Source organism: Oncorhynchus nerka, linkage group LG27 (assembly GCF_034236695.1).
Source record: "Oncorhynchus nerka isolate Pitt River linkage group LG27, Oner_Uvic_2.0, whole genome shotgun sequence".
Taxonomy (NCBI): Eukaryota; Metazoa; Chordata; class Actinopteri; order Salmoniformes; family Salmonidae; genus Oncorhynchus; species Oncorhynchus nerka.
The window spans coordinates 58,947,125-58,971,517 of NC_088422.1; the positions used below are offsets into that span (position 1 = coordinate 58,947,125).

Genomic DNA, 24,393 nt, shown 5'->3' on the forward strand with positions numbered 1-24,393 from the left:
AAGGGGGAAGCGAGAGGTGGTGAGAGAGAGAGAGTTGGTGCTTGCTATATCCAAAGAGGGCCACGTCATGACAAAGGGGAGGAGACAGGTTAAAGAACGATTTTTAAGCCTTAAGACAATTGAGACATGGATTGTGTATGAGGGTGAATGGGAAAGATGAAAAATTGAAGCGCCTTTGGATGGGGAATGGTAGTAGGTGCCAGATTCACCAGTTGGTGTCAAGAACTGCAAAGCTGCTGGGTTTATCACGCTCAACAGTTCCTTGTGCGTATCAAGAATGGTTCACCACCCAAAGGACGTTCAGCCAACTTGTCTGTAGGAAGCATTAGAGTCAACATGGGCCAGCTTTCGACAGCTTGTAGAGTTCATGTACCAACGAATTGAAGCTGTTCTGAGGGTGGAGGGGGGGTCCTAATGTTTGGTATACTCAGTGTATATGCATACAGAAGGAGGCTAATTTGTGAATTGTCGGTCAGAATATTTTTATAAAGATGAGCATTATATTGTTAGATTATATGCCTAGGCATCCACTATATGATATTAATATTACAAAAATAAATATAAAGGAAGAAGTTTAGGCCTATAGACCGAGAGAAAGGTGGAGATATGCTGGAGGCATGTTCCTGACAACGACATGGATTTCTTTATCCTTGTCAAATAAGCTACTTCAGATATACAGTGCAATCGGAAAGTATTCAGACCCCTTGACCCTTTCCACATTTGTTTTACGTTAGACTTATTCTAAAATGGATTAAAATGTTAGTTTTTTTGCTCATCACTCTACACACAATACCTCATAATGACAAAGCAAAATCTTTATTTTTTGGTGCAAATGTAATAAAATAAGCTCACATTTACATAAGTATTCAGACACTTTACTCAGTGCTTTGTTGAAGCACCTTTTGTCTTAGATTAGAGCCTTGAATCTTCTTGGGTATGACGCTACAAGCTTGGCACACCTGTATTTGGGGAGTTTCTCACATTCTTCTCTGCAGATCCTCTCAAGCTCTAGTTAGGTTAGATGGGGAGCGTCGCTGCACAGCTATTTTCAGGTCTCTCCAGAGATGTTAGATCGGGTTCAAGTCCAGGCTCTGGCTATGCCACTCAAGGACATTCAGAGACTTGTACCGAAGCCACTCCTGCATTGTCTTGACCGTGTGCTTAGGGTCATTGTCCTGTTGGAAGGTGAATCTTTGCCCCAGTCTGAGGTCCTGAGTGCTATGGAGCAGGTTTTCATGAAGGATCTCTCTACTTTGCTCCGTTCATCTTTCCCTTTATCTTGACTAGTCGATCCTGACTGTCTCCCGGTCCCTGTCGCTGAAAAACCTCCCATGCTGCCACCACAATGCTTCACTGTAGGGATGGTGGAAGGTTCCCTCCAGACGTGACGCTTGGCATTCAGGCCAAAGAATTCAATCTTGGTTTCATCAGATCTTGTTTCTCATGGTCTGAGAGTCCTTTAGGTGCCTTTTGGCAATCTCCAAGTGGGCTGTCATGTGCCTCTTTTACTGAGGAGTGGCTTCCGTTTGGCCACTAGCATAAAGGCCTGATCGGTGGAGTGCTACAGAGATGGTTGAGATTCTGAGAGAACTCTGGATCACTGTCAGTGTAACATAACAAAATGTGGAAAAAACGGGTCTGAATACTTTTCGAATGCACTGTATATGCATACAGAAGGAGGCTATTTCTTCAATTTTCTATCAAAATATTTTATTAAGATGAGCGTTATATTGTTAGATTAAAGGAGTAACTCTGGTAGGCATAAAACATTATTTCTCAAGTTCAACTGTTGGAGTGCTGGTTCACACTGCCTTCATAGGCCTGCAATAATAATAGCCTTACCACACCAAACCACAAAAGTTTCTTTCTTTTGATATTACCCTAATTAAGGCAAATTGTTGTTTATAGGGAAAATAAGAACAGGTTATTATACTTCAGCATTAAATTGTCTTTAATTTCTCCATCTTTGGTTTTTCCTTTTCATTACAGTGGGAACTTAGAGGTCGACCGATTAATCAGAATGGCCGAATTAATTCGGGCCGATTTTCAAGTTTTCATAACGATTGGTATTCGGCATATTTGGACACTGATTATGGCCGATTACATTGCACTCCACGAGGAGACTGCGTGGCAGGCTGACTACCTGTTACGCGGGTGCAGCAAAGAGCGAAGGTAAGTTGCTAGCTAGCATTAAACTTATCTTATAAAAAAACAATCAATCTTATCATAATCACTAGTTAATTACACATGGTTAATGATATTACTAGTTTATCTTGCTTGGTGCCTGTTAATTTAACATCGAATCACAGCCTACTTCGCCAAACGGGTGATGATTTAACAAGCGCATTCGTGAAAAAAGCACTGTTGCTGCACCAATGTGTACCTAACCATAAATAGCAATGCCTTTCTTTAAAATCAATATACAAGTATATATTTTTTTACCTGCATATTTAGTTAATATTGCCTGCTAACATGAATGTATTTTAACTAGGGAAATTGTGTCACTTCTCTTGCCTTCTGTACAAGCAGAGTCGGGGGATATATGCAGCAGTTTGGGCCGCCTGGCTCGTTGCGAACTGTGTGAAGACCCTTTCTTCCTCACAAAGACCGTAATTAATTTGCCAGAATTATGACATAACATTGAAGGTTGTGCAATGTAACAGCAATTTTTTGAATTAGGAATGCCACCCGTTAGATAAAATACGGAATGGTTCCATATTTCACTGAAAGAATAAACGTTTTGTTTTCGATATGATAGTTTCCAGATTTGACCATGTTAGTGACCTAAGGCTCATATTTCTGGGTGTTATTATACTATAAGTCTATGATTTAATATTTGATAGAGCAGTCTGACTGAGCGGTGGTAGGCAGCAGCAGGCTCGTAAGCATTCATTCAAAAAGCACTTTCCTGCATTTGCCTGCAGCTTTTCACTGTGCTTCAAGCATTGCACTGTTTATGACTTCAAGCCTATCAACTCTCGAGATTAGGCTGGCCTATAAGAACATCCAATAGTCAAAGTTCTATGAAATACAAATGGTATAGAGAGATATATTCCTATAATTCCTATAATAACTACAACCTAAAACTTCTTACCTGGGAATATTGAAGACTCATGTTCAAAGGATCCACCAGCTTTCATATGTTCTCATGTTCTGAGCAAGGAACTTAAACGTTAGCTTTTTTACATGGCAAGTAATTGCACTTTTACTTTCTTCTCCAACACTTTTTTTGTGCATTATTTTAACCAAATTTAACATGTTTCATTATTTATTTGAGACTAAATTGATTTTATTGATGTATTATATTAAGTTAAAATAAGTGTTCATTCAGTATTCTTGTAATTGTCATTATTACATTTTATATATATATATATATATATATATATATATATATATATATATATATATATATATATATAAAAATCGTCCGATTTGAATCTGTATCGGCTTTTTTTGGTCCTCCAATAATCGGTATCGGCGTTGAAAAATCATAATTGGTCGACCTCTAAACTTGATTTGGCCTAAGGAAATGGCTCAAGAATGAAATAAAACAATTGTTGCATATTTAAAGATCTGGCCTATATTGCAGCAATAAAACAAAGGTGAGTGCCTTCAGGCCTACCCCACAAATAACAACAATAGGCTAATTATATTTATTTTACAACAGGCCTACTTTTAATGTATCTTTTTCTAAATACAGAGCACAAAATTAAAAAGACAATTCAAACTTAATTTAGCCATCGGAAATGTCTCGACTAAATAAAACGTATCACGTTTTGCATATTTATAGAACTGCTTTAGATTCTTGAATAGGCCTACAATAATAATAGTAATAATAATAATGATATCGAATAATAATGACAAAACAAATGTCAATAAATACGAAAATAAATAAAAGTTATAAAATTGCATATAAGATGAATAGCGAGTTTATTTGGCCGCGCGTTCTTCTCATCTTTTTCCACTACAACAAAAAGGCATCCATCTTCACAATCAATAGTAGCCTAGGCCAAGGCTACTTTCACTTGTGCTCGCTCTCTACTCAGCAGCAGGCGCATGTGAGGTGAGCAGCTGGAACCACTTTCAGCTGGACATAAGCTATACGTTTTGTTGAGTTGCAGTTGGCTGACATAACAAGCTTGCACAGTTCTCATCACCTCAGACATTAAATGAACAGAGGACGTGTCCAATCGGGTCCAGTCGGTCAATACATTTGAATTGCACATACCTGAGATGTTGCAATTATATCAGACCAGACCCAGGTCTGAAACAAAAGTCCGAATTTAGGACCCCGGACCCGCTCGGCTCCTGGGTCAAATCAGGGAATTATGTGTCTGTTGGACCTGTGAAGACCTTTATGACCTCAAGCTAATACCAAAAATGTTCATACTTTAGCAATGATAACTTTTTTTGCAAATTACAAGTGGCAAATTCATTATTAGCCGTATAGGCCTGTATTGTATAAAAAACATTGTACAAAGAAGATCACCAAATCCATGATTTTAGTTTTTATTCAAAGTATACAGATGCACAACAATAGATCATCAAACCTCCACCAGCCACAACTCAACATCCTAGTATTTCTGACTAGGAAATTTTCTGTGCTAGCAGTAACATTAGACTTCCCGTCCTATTTATGTTGTGCAATGTGGCAGTCATTCTCCTGTCCTTGGCATAGGTTCAGTTATCAGCCCTAGGCTTCTTCTTGGTATCCCCTGGTCTGATGTTAGCTGGATCTTTGGAGGTCTGTGGTGTAGATGTAGTTATTTTGTCTTAAATGCATATGCCCTTTGACTTCTGGACCGAAAGAAAACATATTTGGTGAAATATTCATTGAATCAAGGAACCTCAATACCTTCCTTACAATAAGTTTCCATTGTTATTTTGCCTTGAGTGAGAAATGGTTTTGTTGTATAGAGTTCTGATTGCATTCAGAACTCTATTCAAAACTCCATTCAGAACTCCAGGTTAGGGAGACATTTTGAGTTCTGCGTGACTGATCTGTTGTGGTTATAATTCAACAGCAATGAGGATAGAAGGCCAAACATTTAGCAGTTGCATAGCCAACGTGGAAATGTGATTCTGGAATAAATAAAAAACAGATTCAACATTGAATCCCCTCTACAGTACTACAGAGATCACCTCTATACACATCAACACTTGCCATTCATGGGTTGCATGTTTGTCTGAATAAACGTTCTGTTAAAAATTCATGCCTGACTGAACATTCTATTCAATGCAGACATTTTTAAAAAAATAAAAGGAAAATGATTTCGTATGAGAACCCTTTGTCATCATTGTGATGTCACCAGATTGTCTGTAGATGCAGTTTTTAAATGTTTATTTCACTTTTATTTAACCAGGAAAAGCCCGTTGAGACCCCGTCTCTTTTTCAAGGGAGACCTGGCCAAGAAGGCAGCAACAATCAATACATTACAAAATTAAAACATACAACAACATGATTCAGCCTAAAAAAAAAAGCATTTACACTCCTCTGTAACAGTCGCCCATCAATATTTGAAATTCATTCATTAACATATCTAGATGAAGCTTGGATTGTAGATTTATTCCATGCGTCTGGTGCACAAGAGAAGTCTTGCCTAATACCGTGAATGTCCTGGGGACTTTAATTAGTATAACTTTAACTAGCTCACGTTACCATTGCTAGCTATTTTTGACAAACTTTGCCATCTCTCTAAAGAACATTTGACCATATCATAATGATGGCAAAATTGTTTCCTATTAATTATTTACCTACTTTAGCAATGTCATCATATTTTCAGGCCAACCGCGACATTCAAACGAGGCTACAAAGAAAACGAATGGGACTGTAGCGACTGTGTTGACTTCAAAATCTGGGGTGTGAACTACGTTTCTATTCAAGCGTTGATCGACATGGTAATGGCTCTATAGTATTGGAGAAAAGTTGAAAAAACGGACCCTCAGTTACATCGTGACGTGTCATGCTGTAACGTACAGCATGCATAAAGCAACTATTTCTGTCTTACAATCTCTCTCCACTAGGTGTAGCACTTCTCTCATCGTTTAAAAACAAGAAATGGACAGTTACGGGGTAAGCGGGGATACCTAGTCATGTTTTGCGTCATCACTGTAAACGATCGAGACTATCAAAAGACAGTGTTTACTTCTGAAGATCACTTTAGCGCCGCCCTAAAAACCCGATTCAAGTTCGACACAAACCTTCAAATAGGTATGTAATGGCACTTTATATAAACTCTTTATAGTGTTTTATTTACATTTTAGAGGCGATAGGTTGGACAGATCGAGTGAAAAAACGTAGTTTTCCCACACTACATCTCTCCTTCTCACTATCATGCATTAGTTTCGCTTCCCCACCCACCATTTTTAAAAAGACCTGAAGGAAATCATTGCCTTCTTGAATCATGCAGAAACTGGCAGCGTGAAGGTCTCGGCGTGAATTCTGTTGGAAAGGGGAGAAATTATGCCTTACAATGGTATTGAAATTACAGTTGATCTGGAAGTATTATGTTTTTGGGGCGCTAAAATAAGGTCAATTATACGGACCAAGGTGATGTACAAAAGTGAGTGAGTTTACATTACATTGCATGGGCCGAAATTGACATATGAAGATATAATTTGTCAACATAATTACTCCACAGACTGCATAGAGAATTCATGTGGGAAAAGTTGTCTAGCAAAGTAGGCTAGCTACATTTAACTGTTGAATGGGACTTTTGATACACACAGGAAATTGTTCATTGTGAAAAACTCAGCAGTGTTGCAGTGCTTGACACAAACTGGTGCACCTGGCACCTACTACCATACCCCGTTCAAAGGCACTTAAATCTTTTGTCCTTGGTTAAACTTTTTTTCCATCCTCTCCGTAGCTAATGGCATCCATGCTTGTTGGCCTTGACCTGGGGTCTAAAGATATCATGTAAACTTGAAAGCATTTTATTCCCTAATCCTTGCCACTTTATTATGGCCATTTTAGAGCTATTTGAATGAACAAAACTTAAATATTGTACCTTTTTTTAAGGGGCATGTCTTGGGAACAAATACAAGTCCATGCAGGCAAAGGACTGTTCTCACACACTCCTTTACGTAGTGCACTTCCAACCCAATAACAGATGTTTCCCATGATTCTAACCATAGCTTGGACCCAGAGGGGTTGTGATAACTTTATGCCTTTTCATATCTGATTTAGGATATTCTCCTTACCAACTTCTTAAACTTAGCTAACCCTTATCATCAAAGAGGAAACTGTTTCTGGGCCAGTTGGTAAAGGGATACTTTGGGATTTTGGCAATGAAGATGAACTAGTGCATACAATTTTTACAGTATGTCTCTGCATTCAGTATGAAGGAAGCTAATTCATTTCGGGAGCCAATGCTAACTAGCGTTAAGGCAATGACTGTAAGTCTAAGCTGTTACCATCCATTGATTTCCAGTCATTGCGCTATAAATGTTAGCATTGACATCCAGTCATTGTGCTAACGCTAGTTAGCAGTTACGCTAATGCTAGTTAGTAACTTCAAACTGCACACAGAGACATAATTGTATCCACGAGTTCATCTGGCTTTGGCTCTTCATTGCCAAAATCCTGAAGGATCCCTTTAAGGGCAGCACACTGTTTGTACAGCTCCATTGACATCTCACCACATAATCAATACGCTACAAATTAAAACTATGATTGGCAAACATTCTTAGTCTATTTTTCTCAAAATAACAAAACAACAACAGTGACCCCACAACTGCTCTGATACATTTAACTCCAGCTCATCTAAATTGGATTTGCCTGTCCATAGACCGAGGGCCAGGGGATATCCATTTCAACCTAATCCCCTACCTTTCATTGTCTCCCCACAGTACTTTGTCTTGCTGCTGTGTATCTTCCTGCTGGAGATCCTCGCCGGTGTCCTGGCCTACATCTATTACCAGCAGGTAATGAATGACTTGATTCACCACCTGATTCCATTGCCAGTAACACTATACCCAGAGCCTGACCAGAGACAGAAGAGTGTATGTTTGTAAAAAAAACTGAAACCACAACAAGGGAAGGTTCATGGATAATGTCCCAGTCTCTCTCTTTCTCCATCTGTTGCTTTTCTCTCTCTCTCTCCCGCTCTGCTTTCCCATGCCTGCCACCTCTTGATGTGATTCCCACTACTATCCTTGTTACCACTATATACCCCTGCTGTGTAGATGTTCGACCTGCAGGAATGTTATCTTACCAGCTTGGTGTGTGTCATTTGAACTCTCTCTGTGTAATTGTCTCCTCATGTTCCTTTGGCCTTGTTGGCCTTGTCACCCTGTTTTCATCTCACTGCTGCAGTGTTTCCCACGCTGTCAACAGGTCAAATAAAAACCTATTCTATTTCTCTTCCCCCTCCCTCCCCTGTTAATTTATTCCCTTTATCTCTCCTTAACATTCTGACTTGGCTCTACATTCTGTGGTTGTCATAGAAACTGCGAACCAGCTAGATGTAGGCCTATGCTCTTACCCGAGTACCTAAGTATTGCGCTACGGTTATAAATGAATGAAAATGTACTTCCTCTTAACTTTATGTATATAATTTCTTCTTTCCTCAAGAGGAGTTCTTTCTATAATTACAGTTTTAGCTATTCTAGACCATTCTATTAAATCAACAATGAGATACATTACATTCCTTCAAGTGTTATTCTACTGACAGAAGATTCAGTCTTCTGTTTCTATAGTCTGTTGGGAACTGTGTTGTAGTCTGACCAACGTCATGTTTACGGTGTCTGTTCTCTCAAATCCTCTGTGTCTTGTCTTCCTCTGCAGCTCAATGAGGAGCTGAAACAGAACCTGCGGGAGACCATGGTGCAGAAGTACAGGCAGCCAGAGCAGGAGCATGTCACCAAAGCAGTGGACAAGCTGCAGCATGAGGTAAGACAAGACAAGGCAAGACAACATAAGCAGACTTGAGGAGTTTGATTAGGGGTTTTTGGAAATATTAATGTGGGAATTTGTCGATTTTCTCCAATGTGAATTAATAATCAACTTGTTTATGTTTACGTTCATTGTATCTACTGTTATTTACACTGGCACAGTTATGTGTTTTCATTATGCATGGTTACATTATGTTATAGCCATACATGTAACTCGTCATTATGCAACTTATTTGAACGATGGCCCATTGTTTTGTATACGGATTTGGTTCATGAACTGAATATCATTCAGCTTGTCTTCTGAAACAACTGCAAGGCATTTCACCCTGTTTCAACCTGATGTGAAATGGCCTCTCCTCCTCTCTCTTTTCCACCAGTTTAAGTGCTGTGGCAGCAACAGCTCATCGGACTGGGGCGAGAGCGTGTGGATCCGCACCAGTGAGGCAGATGGCAGGCTGGTGCCGGATAGCTGCTGTAAATCCCAGACTCTAAACTGCGGCCGCAGGGACCACCCATCAAACATCTACAAGGTGGAGGTGAGTGTCAGATACAGAGAACAGTCAGTGTTGTTGAGTGTTAGTGTGCATGCAATGCTTAGTGCAAATTCTACTTGAGTTCAGGTTTGTGTATCCAGATCATAGCTGTGGGAAGTAGTTTGGGGGTGGGTGTGCTGCAATTTCTTTTGTCAAAAGTCAAAGTATAAATCATTTCTTATTCGTTATATTAAGCAAACCAGACGGCACAATTTCCTAGTTTTTATTTATTTACGGATCGACACGGGCACACTTCAACACTTAGACAATAATTTACTAACAAAGCATTTGTGTTTAGTGAGTCCGCCAGATCAGCGGCAGTACAGATGACCAGGGATGTTCTCTTGATAAGTGCGTGAATTGGACCATTTTCCTGACCTGCTAAGTATTCTAAATGTAACGAGTACTTTTGGGTGTCAGGGAAAATGTATGGAGTAAAAAGGTCATTACTATTTATATTTTGACAACTAAAGAAAATAAAGTACAGATACCCAAAAAAACTTCTTAAGTCGTACTTTAAAGCATTTTTACTTAAGTACTTTACAGCACTGTAATCTGATAATACATGTGGAATATAAAAATACTTGCCTGATATGTTTTCCAGTTTCTTGAAATACTTTGCAAATGCAACTTATTTCTATTTGTAAAAATGGGTTATTCATTCTTTTTACATTTTAGTAGATGATCTCATCCAGAGCAACTTACAGTAGTGAGTGCATACATTTTCATACTTTTATGTACTGGTCACTCGTGGGAACCCACAATCCTAGTGTTGCAATCGCCATGCTCTACCAACTGAGCCACATCATCACAAACCCCTTGATGTCTCAATGTGCTCATTTACTATATTGTGCATTGTTCTTCTTCATGGTGATTTTTATTTTACCTTTATGGAAAGTCTACAGGTACAAACCTAGATGACCAGCCTATGTACAATACAGTAGTGTATATTTACATTAAGTGGTTTGTAAGGATGGTAAATTAATGCTGCACAAAACATGGTTGTTTTCCATGTTATTTGAAGAAAGAAAGAAAAAGATTTTATTTGATGTGGATGTTTGATGTCTTTGGCCATAACTTTGCACCTTTTGATGTATATGTTTGAGGACAGGGTTTTGTTCTTTCTGGATTCCATTAGAATGGCAATTGCAGGGAAAGGGACAGGGCAACAATTATTACAATTCCAACTATTGAATCCTGCAAGATACTGTTCTTAATTATACAACTACCTTTTTTGACAAAGCGGAGATGCTGAAAATATGTTTTTGCCCACGCTTCAGACGTCTATATCGGTCCACTAATACTAATAAAGGCCCAGTGCACTACTTTAGTAAAAAATAATATATATAAAACATATATATTAATAATACAAATATATATATATTTTGTATTATTAATATATATATATTTTTTCAGATTTTTCAGGTTGGTGCTGCATCCCCCTCAGCTCCCCTACTTCACACGGCTATGATCAAAATTGAAAGTCATCTTGAAAGTCTCTCTCTCACTCACACACAATGTGGTCCTATCTTTCCTCTCTCTCCAGGGGGGTTGTATCACTAAACTGGAGAACTTCATTTTGGACCACCTGAAGATCATTGGAGCGGTGGGCGTGGGCATCGCCTGTGTACAGGTGAGCAAAAATAAGCAATTTCACTGTTTACAGCACAAAGATAACCCAAGGTGGCCACCATAAACATGCTTGCCCTGGTCTCTTGAAATTCAGGGGTAATGGTAGAAGTGTAATGGTAGAAGTCTCTTTCTCTCTCCCTCTCTCAGATTGTGGGGATGGTGTTTACTTGCTGTCTATATCGGAGTTTGAAGGCAGAGCCGTACTGAGAGTAGAACACGAAGAGAAGGAATGGGGAGGGGTCTAGTCTCTGCCACCCAGTGTCATCATATCCCAGCGACCCCGTTTAGTCATGGGGTCTACCACTGTGCCATGCAAACAGAAGAGGACGATTATGTGTAAGGGTCTAGGATGCACTTATGATAGTGTTTCTCAATCCATTCCATGGGGGGACCATTTTGGTTCTAGCCTAGCACTAACTCCCCTGATTCAACAGGGGTTGTATTGGGCTAGAATTCCTAGGGGGTCCCAATTTGGAATGGATAATCAGATTATTTTCAAGACATTACATGCTATCTGATCTACAATGCTCTATATTTTGGTAGTCTGCAACAACAGAGCAGTTGGTATATACTAGTGTGATGTAAAGATCAGTGGACCAAAATGGCCTGTGCATCAGAACAGCTTGTCTTAACATTGCAATAATCATGACTGTGGCTTAATGAGCAAGATCTGACCTCTGGGGCCGATTACCACGGCAACACATTTTCTTTATACATCAAGTAGCTGATTATACATTCACACACGTCTTTTACTCGGTTTCTCTCTCAACTTTTTAATTGTTGGTTTATTTAAAAAAAAAAATGTATTTATCTTTTAATACAAGGGATTTCTCCACTTATGCCAAAGTTGTCGTCAACACTGACTTTCTGTAAAATCGTATCAAACGGACTACTCCTGCAAGCCTTTTTCATGTATACTGAACAAAAATATAAATGCAATAATTTCAAAGATTTTTCTGAGTTACAGTTATCGATTTCACATAACTGGGCAGGTGTGCAGCCATGGGTGGCCCTGGGAAGGCATAGGCCCACCCACTTGTGAGCCAGGCCCACTCACTGGGGAGCCAGACCCAGCCAATCAGAATGAGTTTTTCCCCACAAAAGGTTTTTATTACAGACAGAAATACTCCAACACCCCCCTCAGACGATCCCACAGGTGAAGAAGCCAGATGCGGAGGTCCTCGGCTGGCGTGGTTACACGTGGTCTGTGGTTGTGAGGCCTGTAGGACGTACTGCCATATTTTCTAAAACAATGTTGGCGGAGGCTTATGGTAGAGAAATTAACATTAAATTATCTGGCAACAGCTCTTGTGGACATTCCTGCAGTCAGCATGCCAATTGTACACTCCCTCAACTTGAGACAACTGTGACATTGTGTTGTGTGACAAAACGGCACACTTTAGCCTTCTATTGTCCCCAGCACAAGGTGCACCTGTGTAATGATCGTGCTGTTTAATCAGCTTCTTGATATGCCACACCTGTCAGGTGGATGTATTATCTTGGTAAAGGAGAAATGCTCACAAACTGGGATGTAAACTAATTTGTGTACAAGATTTGAGAAACTTTTTGTGCATATGGACATTTTTTGGGATCTTTTATTTCAGCTCATGAAACATGGGACCAACACATTACATGTTGCGTTTATATTTTTGTTTAATATATATTCTGATTGTGTGCCTTTTTGTAGATTTTTAAAAAATGACGTTTTGCTTTTATTCAAACCATAAATGTTATTTTATTGTGTATTTAACAGACCAGTAGGATGACTTGATTATATGTAAAATGTGCCCCAAAGACGCAAAACAACTAATCAAACTGCTGTATTGCTGTATCAGTGTTCTACTATACATGGAGGTATTTAGCTGAAATAAACACAATTTAACCTGTTTTACTATGTTTTCTGGTAAATTCACAAGGTGTAGGTAGCTCCGGTAAAAAAGTCAAAAAGTCAAAGTTATATATATATATATATATACATACAGTGGGGAGAACAAGGTTTTGATACACTGCCGATTTTGCAGGTTTTCCTACTTACAAAGCATGTAGAGGTCTGTAATATTTATTATAGGTACACTTCAACTGTGAGTGACGGAGTCTAAAACAAAAATCCAGAAAATCACATTGTATGATTTTTAAGTAATTAATTTGCATTTTATTGCATGACATAAGTATTTGTTACATCAGAAAAGCATAACTTAATATTTGGTACAGAAACCTGTGTTTGCAATTACAGAGATCATATGTTTCCTGTAGTTCTTGACCAGGTTTGCACACACTGCAGCAGGGATTTTGGCCCACTCCTCCATACATACCTTCTCCAGATCCTTCAGGTTTCAGGGCTGTCTCCAGGCAATACAGACTTTCAGCTCCCTCCAAAGATTTTCTATTGGGTTCAGGTCTGGAGACTGGCTAGGCCACTCCAGGACCTTGAGATGCTTCTTACGGAGCCACTCCTTAGTTGCCCTGGGTGTGTGTTTTGGGTCGTTGTCATGCTGGAAGACCCAGCCACGACCCACCTTCAATGCTCTTTCTGAGGGAGCATTTTTGTGTGATTTTGTTGTCAGCACATTCAACTATGTAAAGAAAAAAGTATTTAATAAGAATATTTCATTCATTCAGATCTAGGATGTGTTATTTTAGTGTTCCCTTTATTTTTTGAGCTATATATATAAACACTAGTTTGGACATTGACAAGCCAATGTGAATGAGAGACATTGTGCAAATAAACAGTACTGACTCTGGAGCAATGGCAGCTGTACAGATAACCCATTCAAAGGGCTTTGACTTCTCAAACACAGCAGAAAGCCAACACTATGATGCCCCATCACCTTATTAATTCAGTTAAACTTAGGGGTCACGTTATCTAAGTGGCAGTATTCTTCATTCTTCATTTCATTTTTATGCAGAAAAAAAAGATACAACTCATAAGAATTATCTTGCTTCATTTTGTAAACACCGATCTAAAAAGCTCATTGTAATTTCTGCTCAGCATCAGACTAATTTTGTGCTTCACTTGCAGTTCTACACTTGGATGAGAATTGACGAAGGGGCATTCTATCAGCAGACAGCGTATTGACTGCGCTCTCAGTCTAGCCAGCCTACCTTTCTCTGGTAAAATGCAAGATTAACTTTGGAAATAGCTGGCTACATTATTTATATGATGAACAAAAATATGCAAAAAAGACCTTGCTTTTTTTATTGTAAGCTCATGTAGTCTACTTGTGTGGCTGCCAGCCAAATAGTGTTGCACTTCTGTTGTAATCTGATGAATATTAAGCTATTTTCTGCCAAATGTGCTGACTAATGTATTTTCTGTGAAGGTAAACTATAGTTGCACGTCTCTGATCACTCTATTGAAGTGATTAGAGACGTGCAACACGACTGTTAAAAACACTAGAATATAAAACGGGACCGCAGTCCATACACAGCTGGACTCACCTGCTCCCGCTTTCTCCAGTTGTGATACTTACAAACAGTCGTGACTGACTAAACTGTTCCGGGGAACTATGGTAAACTTCATAATGTGACCAGTGAATTGAAGGACGCAATCTGCTTTGTCTTCTAACATATTGCACAAATTGACTGCATGTATTTACTTAAAAAGTAGCTTCAAATATTACATGTATAATTTTTTTTGTTAAAAAAAAAATGTTTTGACGGTATTGAATAACCATCCTGTGGCGATTTCCAAATACCCCTGTATACGGTATACTACCTAGCCTAGTATGCGATGTTACAATGATAAGTTGACAGAAAATATATTTATTAGTCTGTTTTTATAAAAACAATATTGGAGGGGAGCATACCCCCAGACCCCCCTAGGCATAGCAGCCTTCTTTTAGTTGAACCACTTGCCCTAATATCAATAAGCTCATGTACTGTAACTGCATTGTGTTTGTGTATTATTTGGCATTTAGGCCAGGTCCCTCTTGTCTCCTCTGACAAGAGGAGAACTGACATGAAAACGTACGTTGAGATGACGGCTGTATTACAAGTTGTTGACTTTTTAACACAGCCTGAGGGTCTCTGTAATGAACTCAGCAGCAGCCCAAAAAGCAATCACTCTTTCCAAACACCAGGAGGCGGCACTTGCCAGATAATTATCCTGGTATTCACATTTTTATCCTCTTGCTTTGTCCCTTGTGAGGCAAAATCTGATGAAAACAACTGGAAAGAGGCCTCTAAATCTTAAATAAGAATCCTGTAGGTGATAAAGGATTTCCCCTGTTGAACCTACCCTGTGTGTAACATGCCAAATAACCTACCCCTGCATAATATGACACAACATTAAAGGTCAAATTATATCTCCTGCGCTAATGTCCAGAAAAAGAACAACATCCATCCATTACAGCAAACGACTAGCAATCCAAAGGTTGTGTGTTTCCGAGTCGCAGTGGGGACGACTGTAAGATTTTAGCTAACCCTTCCGCTAAGCCTTATTCTAACCTTAACCCAATTCACCTAACCTGCTACATAAATAATACTATACGTCACCAATTCAATTCACAACCAGCTAAGATATATGATACTATACCTCCTCTAATACGTATGATATTGTAAGACCCCTCATCAATTCATAGTGTGACCTATCAAATTGTATTTTGTCACATGTGCTGAATACAACAGTGAAATGCTTACTTACAAGCCCATAACCAACCATGCAGATTTAAGAAAATACCTCAAATAAAAAAAGTAAGAGATAAGAATGACAAATAATTAAAGAGCAGTGGTAAATAACAATAGTGGGGCTATATACATGGGGTGCCGGTACAGAGTCCATGTGCGGGGGAACTGGTGTTGAGGTAATTATGTACATATAGGTAGAGTTATTAAAGTGACTATGCATAGATAATAACAGAGAGTAGCAGCATAATAGAAAAGGGGAGAGGCAATGCAAATAGTCATACTAAATCAGTGGTATTCAAAGGTGTTGCGACCCCTATTTGGGTTAGGGTGGAACTGCAGTGGGGTCACCCACCCCACCCCACCCCACACACACAAAATAAAAAAAATCTGTAAATTGTTTTTGGAACAAAAAATGAACAGTACAGATTACGTTATGGGACAAGATACAAACATTTTTATTAAGAAAGATAATTTGAAGAAAACAATGTATTGAGTAAATGTATTTATTGGTTTATTTTAATTTTGATAAGAAATTCAAATTTGGTTATTTGTTGATATAAAAATCGAAATTTACACATTTTAAGGTTGTCATTATATTTGGGGTGAGGTCGCAAGTAATTCTTGAGGAAAAAATGGGGTCCCCAGAAATTCTGGTGGAAGAAATTTGGTCCCTGCTAAAAAAGTTTGTATTACACTGTACTTCAAATCAAACTATTTGTCACATGCGCCAAATACAACAAGTGTAGACTTTACCGTGAAATGCTTACTTACAAGCCCTTTAACCAACAGTGCCGTTCAGGAAGAGTTAAGAAAATAATGGAGGGAACAGATTAACATACCAAATCGTACGATTTGCTCTGAGACCAGGTTGGTAGAACTGTGAGTCACCTGCTTTCTTTCCTCCTCTTGCCTGATAGCACAATGTTTGGTTTAGACATTATGACTAAACACAGAAATTGGTGACAAACACAATTCTACAGTATGGAAACTAGACTGGCATCTGGAGGGATAATGGTCCCTGATCCCAGGTACGAACCACTGCTGTTATGCCTATGAGCAAGGCACTTAAACCCCAAAGGCTCTCCATCCAGGGGAGCTGCACTGCGACTGATCCTGTGGCTCTCAAACTGTGTCTCTGGTTGTCTGTCTTGTCTGTTTGGGGGAAGAAGAAGATCCATTCGATTCTATCTATGATTATATTGCCATACTGCAGTTTCTCTGGATGAAAGCCATGCTAATAAAATATTTCCCTTCCTCTGGCTTAGACCTACTAATTCTCATTGCCAGTAGAATGCTGGTTACTTGTCCAATACTTTGAAACCCTAAATCAGGCACCATCCGCATGCTAGCAACACCATGCATGACAATTTGCTAATATTTCCTCTACACAGAAGCATACAGTTCCCTCACTGAGCAGTTGTCCAGTAAGTTGCACCCACCACGCCATACAGTGTATCTTGACCTATAGGTCCAATGTGCTTGGAAATCGGGCTTCCCTTTCTATACTCCTCACCTTTTGAGGAAGGTGTTTCTGTGGCGACAAGCGGTGAAACAAACAGCGGCCGATATTATGCTCGTATAATTTGTCCTGGGGTTGTTGTCAGGGGTTGGTCACAGGGGGTCCCCCAGGATCACTCAACAGGAAGCTGGTGGGGGTTTTTGGGTTCTGGTGTGCAAGAGGGTCGACTCAGAAGTGTATCACCTAATCTTCCATCTTATTCCAAATTTCCGAAAGCATTGTATTTTTGTATTTTTTTTTTAAATATATATTTTCACGAAAAGACCATTATGAAAAATCTGGCCATGTGTTAATTTATTTAGGATTCATGGAGTTAAAGCCTACTGTTTAAAATACAGTATGTTTGCATAATTCAGTGAGTACTTGTGTATGGTAATCTTATGCCCTGTAGATGGCAGCCTTCAGTCTATAAAATGGGGGGGAAAGGATGATTTTGTTTTGGCTGTCAAGAGCTACATACTTGAAATTGAAATTAATTGAAATATCTAGCGTGAAGAAAATCCATTTCAACCTTAGTCTTGGAAATACATCTACATATCTGCAAGGCTCAGCCTGTCTAGCCTCATAAACTACATTAGCATTGTACACGTACATTCACCCAAAGAGACGTTGCCATTGCTATTAATAAACACACCCAGGCCTACATAGAAATGTGTTTATTATACAGAGACACACTATCATCATAAAAAAGTAGAAATGTCCATACATGTTATTCAGAACACACACTCACATACTCTCAATGTCCTATACTTAAAAACATACCAAATGCATTCACACACACTAACTTAAATCACTAACACACACACACACTAACATACTCTCAATGTCCTATACTTAAAAACATACCAAATGCATTCGCACACATTTGTAAACGAACTTCACATAAACACTAAAACAATGCCAGTAAGGGGTCCACTGCACCAAGTGGATGATGAACATGAGACCGAGGATAGGATAAGCTTCATTATCCCTGAAAGAAGATACATCATCAGTTTCCTTCCACTCCATTTGGCCCAACTTCAATTGACTGCCTCAACATTAGGCCTACGTATTATATTTAGGCTATTTTTACACTTATTAAGGGTGCTGTGAAGTGCCGACTTCACATTTTTCCGCTGATTATGTAACTCATTTACATGTCACCAATTGGAGAGTTTGAGCCATGATGGCAGCCCTCAAGCTCCCTGCAGATTAATGCCAAAAAACTGCTACAAAGAGGATAGGGTGACATGAGAGGTATTTTTGTCTGCTGTGCCCTTGCCGAATGCGGCATAACCCTTATTGTCACCTATGTATATGATATTTAATTATATTGTCAAATTTTATGATTTTATATTTCGCTCATGAGTGTGGTGTGGTCCTTTCTGTCCATTGAGGTAATTTCTGGACGATATTTGTGTCCATTTCAGAGTTTTGCAAGAGCACCCTCAGAGGCAATACTAGTTCTGTATAGTATTTTTAATGAAGCCTTCATAAGATGTACTCACTTTATTCGATTTTACAGACCATTTATTTTGAGAACTTCATCTGTTTCTGTGTAATATTCTCAGATGTGTTTTTCTTTGCCCTGGGTAGCTGAGAGCTGATGACAGTGCCTCCCTTCCCTGTGTCATTGAGGGAGAAAGCAGAGGGGAGAGTGGGAAAGCTGTTGGGGCAGAACACATCCGCTTCTATTTGTCACCGCCGACACCCATAGCCGGCTGTCACAGACGCCTTGCGTCCGCCCGCTCTGCCCGTTGCTCTGCTCGAACAGACGCTATACCAAGGGCTTCTGGGAACCCGCACCTCCACCATGGTGCATCAGCCACACTGAACACGGGTCGGGCCGCCTGTTGCCCACTCGCCACCTTGGGAGGGTAAGGCTCAGCAGTCGGCACCATGAACCCCCAACCCTAACCCCCTCCCCCCTTTTCACACATATATGCCCACAATCCACATGGGCATGGTACATGGGCACAAAGAGCGTGGAGGGAGGAGGAGAGCGTGGAGGGAGGAGGGGGTTGGAGGTTAATTAGTCAAGCAGGGCAGGCTGGCAAAGGAGGGATGGCCGGCTGGCGGGAGGGGGGAGCCCGCCTGCCTGCCTCCCTCCCTCTTGGGCCAGTTCCTCCCCTTCCACATGAGTCACTCCCCAACATACAGGTCATTGGCTCCCTCAACATTGTAATGAATGAATTCCATAGCATGCTGAATTAAACTGCAATCACAAGATGGGCCTGTGATGTCTTAGTCAAGCTGTCTCTTGCATTAAGGTTATATAAATGAGGCAGTGGGAGATAGAGGGTGACCGGGCTGTGTGTAGGGTAGGTCTATAAACTAGCTCAATTTCTCTCGGTTTATGGTTACGCCCCAATATTTGCATGCCCATTGGAGGGTTTCAAAGAACAAGCTTGGAGGAGGCAGGAAGCAACTTAAATGGGATATTAGTGTTGATAATGTCACTGTTTCATTCAAGAAGTCATTTTTTAAAGTTAGATTTCTTTCAAGATAGTAGTGTGTATATTAAATGTGTGATATTAAACTAAACAGGCCATCATTTCAGTGGAGCAGACGCAGACTGCAATAGAAAGATGAAAGAGAGCAATTTTCTGTAAAACAAAACATTGGAAACTCATTAGATTTGAAAGGAAATTCACTACAATCAAACCCCTAAACTGTTCCATGGTCTGATTTCATCCTATTGTAACTGGAAGGAATGGTAAGTTAGAGAAATGCTGGTATTGTTGTGTGCATCTAGACATACTCCAAACAACAGATTAGACAACGGAGCAGTACAGTTAGTGTCAATTTCATATAAATACAGTGGCTTGTGAAAGTGTTCACCCCCCTTGGAATTTTTCCTATTTTGTTGCCTTACAACCTGAAATTAAAATAGATTTTTTTGGGGGGGGTTGTATCATTTGATTTACACAACATGCCTACCACTTTTTTATTTTTTATTGTGAAACAAACTTGAGCGTGCATAACTATTCACCCCCCCCCCAAAGTCAATACTTTGTAGAGCCACCTTTTGCAGCAATTCCAGATGCAAGTATCTTGGGGTATGTCTCTATAAGCTTGCCACATCTAGCCACTGGGATTTTTGGCAAAACTGCTCCAGCTCCTTCAAGTTGGATGGGTTCCGCTGGTGTACAGCAAGTCATACCAGAGATTCTCAATTGGATTGAGGTCTGGGCTTTAACTGGGCCATTCCAAGACATTTAAATGTTTCCTCTTAAACCACTCAAGTATTGCTTTAGCAGTATGCTTAGGGTCATTATCCTGCTGGAAGGTGAACCTCCGTCTCAGTTTCAAATCTCTGGAAGACTGAAACAGGTTTCTCTCAATAATTTCCCTATATTTAGCTCCATCCATCATTCCTTCAATTCTGACCAGTTTCCCAGTCCCTGCCGATAGAAAAACATCCCCACAGCATGATGCTACCACCACCATGCTTCACTGTGGGGATGGTATTCTCGGGGTGATGGGAGGTGTGGGTCTGTGTCAGACGTTTTCCTTGATGGCCAAAAAGCTCAATTTTAGTCTCATCTGACCAGAGTACCTTCTTCCATATGTTTGGGGAGTCTTCCACATTTTTTCTGCCCACCTCCATAAAGCCCAGCTCTGTAGAGTGTACGGCTTAAAGTGGTCCTATGGACAGATACTCCTATCTCCGCTGTGGAGCTTTGCAGCTCCTTCAGGGTTATCTTTGGTCTCTTTGTTGCTTCTCTGATTAATGCTCTCCTTGCCTGGTCCGTGAGTTTTGGTGGGCGGCTCTCTCTTGGCATGTTTGTTGTGGTGCCATATTCTTTCAATTTTTTAATAATGGGTTTAATGGTGCTCCTTGGGATATTCAAAGTTTCTGATATTTTTTTATAACTCAACCCTGATATGTTCTTCTCCACAACTTTGTCCCTGACCTGTTTGGAGAGCTCCTTGGTCTTCATGGTGCCACTTGCTTTAGTGGCCCTTGTTTAGTGGTGTTGCAGACTCTGGAGCCTTTCAGAACAGGTGTGTATATATACTGAGATCATGTGACACTTAGATTGCACACAGGTGGACTTTATTTAAATAATTATGTGACTGCTGAAGGTATTTGGTTGCACCAGATCTTATATAGGGGCTTCATAGCAAAGGGGGTGAATGCATATTTTTTTTCATTTCACTTTACCAATTTTGACTATTTTGTGTCCATGTCCATTACATGAAATCCAAATAGAAATCCATTTAAATTACAGGTTGTAATGCCACAAAATAGGAAAAATGCCAAGGGGGTGAATACCTTTTCAAGGCACTGTACATGATATTCATTGGCTAACTTCAACTCAATAGTGATGACGAGATATGTTAGATAGACCACAAACCATTTATCGCGTGCTTATGTCCCCAGCTTGGTTACTGTGGTAGGGAGTCTGTCTGCAGTGAATGCAAGGCCCATGTTGACTTGTGCAGATGTGTTGTTGTTTGCTCCCTCTGTCACTTTCCTAGCTGGGGGGCTGGAAGCTGCCACTGCTCTGACTGCTATCAACGTAGATGGAGAGGAGGAGTGTGTGTGCGCCCGGGCGGGTTGGCGTGCATGTGTGTGTGAGAATATAATATAATACAACTTTATTATCCAATGTGTGTATGGTGAATGAGGGGGCCTGAGTTAGTTTAGTGTTCCACGTTTGTAATGTGATTTTTGGACCAGATGCACTATGGAAACACGACCACAATTCCCCCAGATTTCATTTCACACGGTCATGTGGCCTCCCACACTCTTTTAAACAACCGCTCTGTTTCCAAAACAGTCATACCCTTCTGTCGTTTTGGAGGCCTATTTCAGAATGGGGGGAGTGAGGGAATGCCTGTTGTGAATGCCTATTTTTATTGTTGACTATGACAATTACTCTAGTAGAGTGAGCATACTGTGATATCAATCAGTCAACAATGAAACACACTCAAAGAAAAGAACACAAAGAAAGACACACAGCATACACTGGCTGTGCCTGGGGGGGGATTAGGATTTTATTTATTTTTTACGCTTGGGCATTTAAGGTACAGTATTTCATAGAGGAATCAAATTCTTACTTGAAATATGCACCAATTTACATTTGATTGTGTTACCATATTCAAGTTGGGAGTGAATGAGCTGATCTCAAGTTAGATTTTGACCCCTAGTGATATTGTTGAGACTGCCTCTATTCATATTAATATCAAAGTCTTCTCACTGGCTATCTTACATTTTGAGTTAATCAACTTAGTCTTTGTATTTGTTTTCTTCTTCTTCTTCATATTCAGACAATAAATGTGATTTTTAACTAGCATCGGTAATATTCATTTGGTACCAAATGGAAGTGAACGGACTGAAACAGGGTGGGATTACGTGTCAAAGCACTTTTCCATTGCATGCACTTTTACAATGAATACTACCCTGGTGATGAAGGATCTGTTGGCCTGCTGTGTTGGTTTGTTCCAGAACAGTCTCATGGAATCAGCCCGTGGCGTCTCCCTGGAGAAGCCAAATTAGATGGCTGTAATTTAGAAGAATTGGAAGAGAGCAGGCACTAATGATATCTATTCAGCTGTTATTTTTTTTCCCTAGCCTGGGCTTTCAAATGTAGGTCAGGCTGATTTCATACAGGAGTCAGCCTTGCAAAACAAAATCTCTCTGGCCGACAATATGGAAACGCCCGACATGTGAGGGCTGACTGATGGAGCAGCCTGACTGCCCTCCTTTCCTCCGTCCCCAGCTCAGTGAACTCTATCTCCATCCATCGCTTTAGTGTTGTGCATCCTATCTGCACTGACAGTATAACTGCCTAGCCGGACACATGACTCACGTCATAACGGTTTTATGGCTATTTCAGTGGGAGATATTTAGATGCCTTAGCATTGTGCTATGCCGGTGCAGTACTGCAATGTTGTTGTTCATGTGTGACTGATCGGGATTCAAACCTGGGTCTCCTGTTTGTCACAATACTCTGTTAGCCCACTTAGCTCGGGTACGTTTTTTATTTATTGGCCCCCGGAAACCACATGTATTCCATGTGCTCATGCATGGTTGTACGCAGAGTTTTTCAAGGGGGTGTGGTTCAACCAATGCATTCCTCTCACTGAAAACATTGAATTGGCTGCGTTTTTTTATGCGTTATTTCTCTTTTTAGGGACCCTTGCCCTGTTGGCAGCTTAACTTTTGAGCAGGGCAGCAGACTATTCCATGAACACCCCTGTCAGGGTCAGTAAAATACGTTTGGCTTGTAGGCATTGTTGAGTTCCCAAAATACAGAAATGACATCATCGTCATGCAAAGTACAAGGGATGACTCTGAACGCCTTTGCTTTGTGGATAACCTGATGTTTGTACATTTGCTTTTAGGGAATAGACAGCCAGAGGTAGAGGTTAGTATATTTTTTTACTTTGAATGTGTTGTGGGAGTGCACATTTTTCCCTGAAACTAAGGTGAATTATCCCAGAACAATGACAGGCTGTGATTAATAGCTTGTCATGTTGATTCTAGGGCATGTGGTATATTTGTCAGTCGTTCTAGGGCATATAAAGTAAAATAGGGTTATTTGGAATGGATGCGAATCATTCAGTGCTAATAGAACCTATTTTGAACTTTGTAAATCTAGGTGAAAAGGGCCTCGTTTTTTAAAGTAAATGAGTCGGGGGGCTTTACTTACTTTTCTCTTTCTCACTCACATGCAGGCACTGCATGCCGAACGCACGGTTGCAGACACTTAACCTGGTCCAGTTTAAGCATCCCCTCCGACAGTGAGCTGACCTGCGCTACTCCATATCCCTCTCAGCCTGTGATGTCTAACCCCTATCGCTCTCCTTTCCAGAGTGACCCCTGTCCCTTTGTGTACTGGGATGTTTGAAGGACATGCTTTGTGACATTTGTTATTTTAAGCGTTTGGCCCTGTCATGTCCTCCACCATGAGGGCCCCGAGCCGAAAACTGTTACACAAGCCTTGCTCCCCTCCAGGTGATCCCGGGATCATCCCACTGTAACCAAATAGCAACATTGTCGTGTGTGCGTGTGTGTCTCTGTGTCCTTTGGCCTCACAAAACACAACACTAAGTCGTCTCCTAATGCTGTTATGGTGGTGCTGTGGATGACACAAACGGATTTTGGTCACACCGTACAAAGCTGCTTACAGAGAATAAAACTGATCACATCCAACAAGCAGCCCGGAGACTTAAGAGATGATGAGGATGAGAAGGCGG

General features: G+C 40.3%; 1 protein-coding gene across 1 annotated transcript in view; it reads left to right on the forward strand.

The window, feature by feature from the left end:
* The window catches only part of LOC115112056 (CD151 antigen-like), a 42,291-nt gene extending 29,343 nt beyond the window's left edge, over nucleotides 1-12,948 (forward strand). The window contains exons 4-8 of the mRNA XM_029638742.2: nucleotides 7,852-7,926; nucleotides 8,789-8,893; nucleotides 9,273-9,431; nucleotides 10,975-11,061; nucleotides 11,208-12,948. Coding sequence (XP_029494602.1) covers nucleotides 7,852-7,926; nucleotides 8,789-8,893; nucleotides 9,273-9,431; nucleotides 10,975-11,061; nucleotides 11,208-11,267 — 486 coding nt within the window. The 3' untranslated portion in view covers nucleotides 11,268-12,948. The remainder of the gene's footprint in view (nucleotides 1-7,851; nucleotides 7,927-8,788; nucleotides 8,894-9,272; nucleotides 9,432-10,974; nucleotides 11,062-11,207) is intronic.
* Nucleotides 12,949-24,393: the final 11,445 nt, after the last annotated feature.